Raw genomic sequence first — 10430 nt, 5'->3', positions numbered from 1 at the left:
TCCCATAAAATAATTATTAACCTTCTTCATTAAAGATTTCTCCAGATCTCCTCTATGTTGCATGAGGTGAGGTCGTGGGTAGAATACTACACAGTGCTCCATGTGCAGGCATAGCAATGGTTATGCAGAGAGAACTTTCAACAAGGAATGAAAGTTGAAAACTACAGAAAATACAACAAAAACCTGGTTTCCTCCAGGGATAGTTAAGGGTAGCATGGGGCACAAATAAATAAATTTGCTATTTTCAAAGTAGGCCTAGGCGTGATCTAGAATAGAAATTTAGAGCTGTAAAGGAACTTAATTGATTTCTGCAGGTCGGGTAGTTGCTTCCGCACATTATGTGAAGTTACTGCCACCTTGTGGCAATATCTAAGCACTACACTTTCTGGCTTTGAATAACCCAGGAAAATATAATGCATAAGACAACCAGCCCTTTCACTGAAGCGCCTTAAATATTGCCTAACAGTTTATATCTGTATAGAACTATGGCTTATATCATCACTTACACGGTCTCATCTCGCCTTCATAGAAATCACTTGAACGTAGAAACCATGTTATCCATATTGTGTGCTTGCGTGCGCGCGCGCGCGCACACACACACACACACACACACAGCAAAAGATGTCATAGGTTTTGCTGTTAGAGTTGAACTTAAAAATCTCTAAATTGTTACATTTGGAGGCTCTCATTTTGGGGATCCTTGTGTGAGATGCTCCTTTGTTGGTCAATTTTAATCATACAGACATAAGTAAAGGATATATTAATTGCACATAGAGAAAAAAATCAGAAATATAAACAAAATGCAGATAAGATGGAGACATTCAATGATTTGTCCAATAATATAAAAACAGGTTTTGTGTGCGGGTAGCTTATGTTGTCATTAGTGGAAGGAAATAGAAAGATAAATAATATTTGAATTCGAAAGAGCGGATGTATGAATATAAGACTCCCTTGAAGAAAGGATGGTCTGGGGCCACAGCAGGCCGGGGACAGGGAGAAGAATGGGCAGGCTGTGTGGGAGAACAAAATGACCTAGTATTCCAGTTTATTTTTTTCCAGTGCTATGATTTCTTTCCTTTCTCTTCAAATCTTTGGTAAACCGTGTACATGAGGTTTTGAGAAGATTGAAATTCCATGTTCATGGGCTCTGCAATTGAACTGGAGAAGAGAAAAGATGACTAATGGAAGTGGCAGCCCTGAGGGCTGGAACAAGAGATGAAAACAAAGGCTGGGATGGATTTGTGGAATTTGTAACAAACACTTCTTAGGAGTGATTTTTCAGTAAAAGGGAGTAACGAACAAGGCTAAGTTAGCAAACAAATTCCAGCAGCGTTCCCTGGGGGACTTTCATGCTGAAATGCAATCCCTAGTGTTGGAGGTGGGGCCTGATGGGAGGTGTCTGGATAACGGGGTGGATCCCTCATGAATAGCTTAGTGCTATCCCGTTTCCCTCATCAATAATTCCCAGAAAATGCCATGAAAGGAAAGGCCAAGTCTTGACTGAGAAAGGGACCGGGCAGATGCGGGACTCCCACGTATACCCGTTTCCTCCTCTTCCGGAAGACATTTTGCCACAAGCATGTAATTCAACTTCTGAAAAATACGGTCTTCCTCACTGCAGACTCCACGCCAGCATTTTAAATCATCAAGTTGGTTACTTGTGCTCTGTTTCCAGTATGTAGTTTGCCTGCGGCAATATTAAACCCATCTGGAAGAAAGAACTTACAGCTATCCAGTTCCTCATCAGTGATGTTATTCAGGGGGGTTAGCGAGAGTGTCTCCTTATATTTACTCTCCATCTCACGACTTTAGGATCAGCTTATAAGGAATCCAAACTATGTAAGATTATACCACCAAAAGTGATTCAACGTTCAAAATAAAGCAGTGTGAGCTGTTACTATTTTTTAAAGGGAAAATAAAATGTTTACAGTATACTAAAAGAGATTTTGGTGAAATATAAGAAAGATCTTTTTAAGCAAGATAGTCCTTCTTCCTGGGAAAGACATCTTCAGAAGGGTACACAACACCTCTGGAATTCTTAGAAAATGGGATCCATTTTCCTGATATTTTTAAAACAGAGTTATTCAGGCGTAACTGACATACAACACAATGCACATATTTCAGGGGTACAATTTAAATTTTTTTGACATGTATACAGTAGATAAAGCTCAATTGTTCAATTTCTTCTTTCATGGATCATGTTTTTGGAACCATATTTATATGGTTTGGATATTTATTTTCTCCAAATCTCATGCTGAAATGTGATTCCCAGTGTTGGAGGTGGGGCTTAACGGGAAGTGTTTGGCTCATGGGGGTGGATCCCTCATGAATGGCTCAGTGCCATCCTTTGCTTGATGAGTCAGTTTTCCTCCAGTCACATAGATCTGGTTATTTAAAGTGTGTAGCACATTGAAGACCTAATGTGACTAGTAACCCATTAGAAGAAAACAGGATAATCTCACTATGTTGAGGTAGGGGAAGGTGTCTTAAGCACAAAAGGTACAAGTGAGGAAGGAAAAGTTTATTAAATTTGACTGCATGTAAACTCTAAATTTCTTTATAAAAAAGAAAAAATAAACATAACAAATACTTCCAAATCCTGAAAGAAAACATAGGCAATGTATATAATTCAGATTGCATGTAGAACTACACATTGTCCTATTTGTACAGCACACGTGAAAAATGGACAATAGATATGAATAACCACATTACTCAAATGCCCAACACATATATGAACAGGTGCTCAAAATTACTAGTATTTAGTAATTTTACTTTAAAAGTAGCAACCTATATGGTAGAGGACTTGAGCCAAGAACCAGAAAGGATGTTTATGAACTGAAGATAACCAACTGTGAATTTTAGGGGAGGCTCCCATTGATAGACAATGTTAATAAATTCTGAGTTATTACTTTTCATGTGAACTTACTATTTTTTCCTATAGGCAGGTGATAACTAGAGAAACTCCACTTATACATGTAGAATGTATAAGTGAAAATTGAAAGTATTATAAGGAACATTTTCAAAATAAGGAACACATTTCAAATACTTAAAACGATTAAACCACCTGAATGTCCCAGTCTTACCAGTGAAAGAAAAGAAGGAAATTTGCGTTTCCTGAGCATCTATTATATGCTAAACACAGTCAACTCAGCATGTTTCCCACTTATCTATAAGAATGCAACCTTCCTATAACCCTATTATGTGCTAACATTCACATATCAATAACTATATATAAGAAAATTGAGACAGCTTTTATCACATAAATATAAAATTTACATTTTACTCCATGATATCTGTTTACTTAAAACATATTTTAAAGTATTTGCTATAGGGTAAAATGTATACCCAAAGAAAATGCAGACAATTGATTTGGTGACTTCATGACCCAGGGGTGTACACACTGTAGTTGAGAAGCATGGCCCTGTACCATGCATAATAGCTGACACTGGATAGCACCTTACTGTGTACAAAGTGCTTTCACACAGAGTCTGGAAGAGACAAAGAAAAGAAAACCTTGAGGGAGCATATAATTATCTCTGGATGGGGATGATAATTCCCATCTCCGGGTTGTAAATACACAGCATGGTATGCCTGATACAAGACAGTTAGCATTTATTATAGTCTCCCAATTACTACATTTTAAATTAGGTGGCATGAGTTACCTGAAACCAAACAGCCAGTAAAAGACAGTACAAATTACTGAATTCAAGTCTTCTGAATCCAGGAGCTCTGCTTTTTCTTATGCCAACAGCCTGCTTATCATACAGAGAGTATGGAATGATTCCCTGTTTAAAAAATTTAAAAAGGAAAGAAAAATAAAACTAGTGTTATTTGCTTCCAAAACACCAACCCTCAGGTATATAGTAGTCTTATAATTGAAGCATTAGCAATTCTTTTCTTTGTCAAATCATTTATTTCTTTTCACCTAGAATATTGGCACAGCTTGCTCCTTCACTCTGTTCAGATTTTCTGCTTAATTGTTTTTTTCTAAGCTCAACCTTCAATGAACACATGCTGCACAATAGCACATGATACCATGACTGCCTATTATCTCATACCTTGTATATTTCTTCATAGTACTTATCTGCTTGTAATATATAAGCATTATATTATATATGACATTATAGTATAAATGCTATTGCTATTTGTTTATTCTTTAATAGCCAGCCTGCTGAAATAGAAGTGCCTTGTGGTCAAGGATTTGTGTGCTGTTTATTGCTGTACTCCTACCGCCTAGAGTAGTATCTTGCACATAGTAGGTTCTCAATAAACATTTGTTAAATAACATATGTTGAATCAACTCTCTAGGCATCCCATCTAAGATTTCAGCCCTGGGAATCTCTAATTCCCAGGTTCTACTCATCCATATGGCTGGATTACTCAAGAGCCAGAGTTGCCTGAGAATGCACAGAGCAAGTGTCCTCACTGCACATTCTTGAAGAGGGATGTTCAAGCCGGAAATAGCATAGATAAAAAGCAGAATTATAATCAAACCACATCTATCTACTTGTAGAATAATTTCAAAAGAGAACAAGGTTAAGAAGGCTTTTAAAAATCCAAAGCATTATGCCAAATATATAACATATATATAATAAACGTGGAAAATTTAGAAACTTCCGTCTCTGGTGGGAGTAATCCAACTCCCTATGGTTCCACTGTGCAAGTTACTCTAGATTCTAAGAGGGAAGTAAAACATGGTGAATTGCAAGGAAACTTCAAGTAATTGAATTTGTGTGAACTTTCAGACTAAGCTGATAGAAAAATGCATGGTTTATTTTAATGTTTCTGCTATTAGTTATTTTTTTCACGGCAATTTAATTTGTGAATCTAATATCTATTTAGACAATAACTGTACTTTTATTCTGGCTATGTCATAATATTCTGCAATTACAAAATCACATAATACTTAAATTACTGCCATAAAGCTAAGAAGAAATAACTTGCCATATTCCAAATTTCTAAAGGAGCTTGATCTCTGTTCCCTTCTCTGTTTTGCTCTTTTGTGATTCTTAGGCTGGAATCACGTTTTGGCTCTATCAGTCTAAGGAGCAGTTAGCCACCTGTTACTGAGTCAGGGAACAAAAAGACCAAGGCGATAGGTATTTGCACCATTAACTTCTCCCATCTTGTATGTCCATAATTCTGTATTATTATTTTTATTTTTGAGACGTAGTCTCACTCTGTCACCCAGGCTGGAGTACAGTGGCATGAGCTCGGCTCACTGCAAGCTCTGCCTCCCCGGTTCACACCATTCTTGTGCCTCAGCCTCCCGAGTAGCAGGTACTACAGGCGCCCACCACGCCCAGCTAATTTTTTGTATTTTTAGTAGAGACGGGGTTTCACCATACTAGCCAGGATGGTCTCGATCTCCTGACCTTGTGATCCACCCGCCTCGGCCTCCTGAAGTGCTGGGATTACAGGCATGAGCTACTGCGCCCGGCCAATTCTGTATTATTTTGCGTTTCTGACACTCAAGACTTGATACCTTAAACATTCAAACATATAGAAACACTTATTTGTGTGAACAGCAGTTTCTTTCCTTCAACCAAAGATTGTCAATCCTTAATCTAAAACATGAAAGGAAATAAAATTCAAACACCGCTTCTCTATTACTTGTAAATTTTATTTCTCTCTTCTTAATATATTAACACCCAAATTTGAGCAAAAATATTAAGGATGGATGTGGTGGCTCACGCCTGTAATCCCAGCACTTTGGGAGGCTGAGGTAGGTAGATTGTTTGAGCTCAGGAGTTCGAGATCAGCCTGGGAAACATGGCACAACTTTATCTCCAAAAGAAAAAAAAAAAGTTAAGAAATCAAAATTTCAATTAATTTTGCCCTTACTGCTAAGCAAATCTGAGTAAATTATAGATTTTAGATTTGGGGTAAGAATTCCCAAAACCAGCAGGGCGCCGTGGCTCATGCCTTTAATCCCAGCACTTTGGGAGGCCGAGGTAGGTGGATCACTTGAGGTCAGGAGTTTGAGACCAGCCTGGCCAACATGGTGAAACCTTGTCTCTACTGAAAATACAAAAATTAGCCAGGCTTGGTGGTGCATGCCTGTAATTCTGGCTACTTAGGAGGCTGAAACAGGAGAATCACTTGTACCCGGGAGGCAGAGTTTGCAGTGAGTCGAGATCATGCCATTGCACTCCAGCCTGGGCAACAGAGCAAGACTCCATCTCAAAAGAAAAAAAAAAAATTCCCAAAACCAGATGTTTAGGAGTTCATTATTGACAACAGTAGAGAATCTCATCTTCAATTTTAGCGATAAATTATACCAAGGGAAATTTTGACAGCCAAAAGTGAAGTCCTGAAATGAAACAGAGCAAAGAAATTATCAATCTAGTAAAGATCCTCAAAGAATGCTTTCTGGAGAATAGTTTTAAATAAAATAAGCAAATAAAGAATGAAGATAGCAGAGTTAAAGCCGGAGAAGTAGAAACTATCAATGTTTTTACTCCCTTCAAAAATAATATTGAAACTTAGTACCCAATGCAACAGTGTTGGGAGGTGGGGCCAAATGGGAGGTATTTAGATGATGAGTTTCACTCACATAAACGGATTAATGCCACTCTTAACAGGGGCTTGTGGGGGTGAATTCACCCCATTTGTCATTTGAGGACACAGCAAGAAGGCCTCACCAGTTACTGATGCCTTGAGCTTGGACTTCCACCTCAAGAACTGTGAGAAATACATTTCTGTTCTGTATAAATTACCCAGTCTATAGTATTCCATTACAGCAGCACTATACAGACTAAAACAGTGGGAAAGTATGCGTGTCCATTACAGGGAGGGTCAGAGAACAGTTTTAATGAGACAGAAACTTTTCATTCATATTTTCTCCATGTGACATGCAATAAACATGAGATGACTGATGCCGACTCTGGCTGTGTACAGTATATCATGACTGGTTCACATCACTCCCAAGGTTTCCATATGTATTCACTCTCCTCTCCCACCTCAACACTGAGTCTCTTTTTTATTCCATTCCAAAGTAAAGAGGTCGACCCTAGAACTACAGAAGCCCTTTCAGCCAACAGAGTTGTCTGGAGTTCATGGCATTAGTTTTGGGCAACAGGAAAAGTAAAATACAAAACGGCAATACAGAAACTACAAAATTTCAAGTAAGGACTGGCTGAGAGAAGCATTCAGATTGGAGAGAAAGGAATGGCATTGTTGTGAAAATGTGTTCTGGGAACTGGCCTCAAATTGAGTTATAGGAGGCTGCAGTCTCACTGGAAAATGCATACTGGCGCCAAGATATAACTGCTGCTTCCAGGAACATCCTCCCCCTCCTTAGCAATGTGGAACAGATTGAAGGAAACTCAAACAATCCCTTTAAGCAGGAGGTAAATAGATTAAGAGAGCAACCAGATGGCTTAAGGCACTATCAGTATAGCTATCCCCACCCCTCAGCCCCCTACTGGCTTTTCCTTCCTCTTTTTTTCTCATTGTATGAAAGACTACTCATACGTGTGTTGCGGAGGAGGAGATCTGCCTTCTCTTGCTCCCGCTTAAGACTGCCTTCCTATGTAAGTTTCTCCTGACTAGCTCTTTGACTACCAACCAGCCTGGAGTGGTCTGCCTCTTCTTTGGTCTGAGCTTGCCTTGTGCTTATATAGGGTGGCTCTTAGTCCAGCAGGGCGTTTTCACAACAGCCACCTAACTATTTAACTACATTCACCCTTGGTGCAAGTGCCAAAAAAGAAAAGAAAAAGAAAAAAGGACCAAGGCGATAGGTATTTGCACCATAAACTTCTCCCATCTTGTATGTCCATAATTCTGTATTATTTTGCATTTCTAACACTTATCTCAGTTTGTCTATAGAATTGAATTGGCCTTTAGCCGTATCATATAATAATATACTTTGATTTTAATCACAAAATACATATGTTAAGTAGAACACAATCTAGGACATACAAGATAATACAGAAAAAAAAAATGGATGTAGTGGGGAAAAGGAAACAGCACAAAACCAAGTATGATGAAAGAGATAAACTTTGACTTCTAATTTCAACTGAGAATCAATGGACAAAACATCAAAGTCAATATCTGAAATTCATGGTTTCATTCATGTAAGAGTTGGAGAGACAAATGTTAGTATTCCAAAAAAAGAAAATAATTGAGTTTAGGCTTTGGGAAAATCAGATTCCTGTGTTTTAACAGCAAGTGTCCAGCCCCAGCAAGAAGCATGAGAACACAAACAATGCCCTTGTGCTAATATTGTTAAGTGGAGAATCTGTAAAGAGATAATGAAGAAAATGACATTCACATAAGCTTAAATGGGATATGAATGTTTTGCTAAAGAATAAAATGTGTGTAAAAATTAGTAAATCAAGGAAGAAATTTTGCTTAGCGGTCAAGTGCATGGGCTTTGGAATAAGATGGATCTGGTTTGAATCTGGCTCCAACACTAGTAGCTTAGTTTCTGGAAAATAGCTTCAATTATTGCTACACACTGGATTATGTTACCCAAATTCATATGATGAAGCCATAACCTCCCAATGTGATGATATTTGAAAGCAAGGCCTTTGGGGGGTAGTTTATGAGGGTGGGGTCCTCATAATGTGATTAGTACCCTTATAAGAAGAGGCATCAGAGGGTGCTCTGTCTCTCACCACGAGGTGAGGACCCCACATCAATATGGCCATCTGCAAGCCAGGAAGGGGGCTCATACCAGAAACCAAATTAGCCATCCTTGATTTTGGAGCCCTCAGCATCCAGAAGGCCCAAGTCAACTAAGATAGTAGTCTTCTCTAAAAAGGGGAAACTTTGCTGCATAGGGTTGATTTGAAAAACAAGTGAACAATGCATGTACCACAGTCTATTGCATCATGAAAAATCAATATGCAATAGGTCTTATTGTTCTTAGCAAGGTAAAGACATTTGCAATACTGACAGGAGAAATGTCACCTACAAATACTCCAAAGTGTGAAGTGACATAAATGTTTCTGCACAACTAAAACTTTGGTGTATGTGGAACAGTATGGAAAACGAGGCCAGAAAGGTAAAATAGTAAGCTGCTTTTTGTCATAAAGAGGGAAACTGAACCCTCAGTTGTTAAAAAATAGGTACACAATTGAGAGATTTTATCCAAAATAATGTCTGATTAATATAAATTTAGTCACTTTAATAATGTAGCTACATAATTTATACATATATATATTCACACATTTTTCACTTTATCAGAAATTTTTGTATATTTTTCGCTTTATCAGAAATGTTTGTATATTTTACTAATGACTTTTCTGTATGATAGCACAAATTACCATTGTTGGCCACTGCCACAGAGTGGGGGAAAATGCACATTTTTAAGCATTTCTTTCTTCATCTATGAAAATTTCATCTTCGCCGTATGAACTATGGAGCATTGTCCTGAATTGCCCTCATTGGTGACAGCAATTTGTGTGTTGTATGCTGGAGTCCCAATTGAGGACATTACTGCATATAAAATGATTACAAGTAAAAGGCAGAAAATGTTTTGAATGGTCATAACTTCCAAGGGTCCTTACCCTTTGACCTCTGGATTGGGGTTCTCAATGACCGCCCTAATATCCTTCTCTACCTACTGCCTTAAGGCCAACTCAATGTATCCACATAAAGAGCAACCTAAAGCCAGTAAAAGATCACCATGAACACCCAGAGGTGTTTATGGCTGTCATTCCAGATCCTCTTTGCTTTTTCTTGACTTATTCCTTCTTTGATAAAGTTATTCGTGTGGTTTGAAATCCAGAATTCAGCTATCCCCTTCATGGCCCTAGTTTGGATTAAAACAATCAGCTTTCTTTTGCTCTGTAGATGGCCTTGAATAGTACATATTAACTGTCAATGGGGCCCCTTTTCCAACTCATGACCACATCCTGCTTGCAGATCTGCTGCTGGGTTAGCACCACATCATCTGCTAGTTGACGCCATTTAGTTAACATCCTGGGGTTACGGCACTCTAAAGGGCATCCATTGTCCTTAACAGAGAAAAATGCACTGCTGAGCAAAGGATTAAACAGGCTCCTCATGCTGCCAGAAGTTCAGTGCATTTTCCGGGATTTTCAAGGCTTCGATGCTGTCATATTGTGAGCCCACTATCCACTTGTATTTATCCATGAATACTGCAGAAAACATGAGCAATCATGAATCTAATCATTGAAGTAAAGTAACCTAGTTATAGTCAAGAGGACAGCTAGTGTTAAACTCCTTCATATAAATTTGAGGAAGGGTTTACATATTCATAATGACTTTCTGATCTGGAAATCCCCCAGGTTTGTCAGTTATTAACAATTGGATGAATAATTCAGGTAGTATTTAAACAAACAGCGATTTCATAGCAGACGCTTCCCCACCCAGGAGATGCAGTAAAATATTAGTAGCAATAGATGCTCCTACCAAGATCTCCTCCTGCCACTGCCACTCTGTGCACAGGAAAGGAGGGA

The 10430-nt window shown here is 38.4% G+C and overlaps 1 protein-coding gene across 1 annotated transcript; it reads right to left on the bottom strand.

Moving 5' to 3' along the window:
• Positions 1–1437: 1437 nt before the first annotated feature.
• Positions 1438–1799, bottom strand: PYDC5 (pyrin domain containing 5). Its single transcript, XM_045385158.2, is given in 2 exon segments — positions 1438–1665; positions 1668–1799. Coding segments are annotated over 2 exon segments (360 nt in total).
• Positions 1800–10430: the final 8631 nt, after the last annotated feature.

This window comes from Macaca fascicularis, chromosome 1, assembly GCF_037993035.2.
Source record: "Macaca fascicularis isolate 582-1 chromosome 1, T2T-MFA8v1.1".
Taxonomy (NCBI): domain Eukaryota; kingdom Metazoa; phylum Chordata; class Mammalia; order Primates; family Cercopithecidae; genus Macaca; species Macaca fascicularis.
The sequence above is the reverse complement of the archived record's forward strand: the minus strand, read 5'-3'. Positions and strand labels throughout refer to the sequence as shown.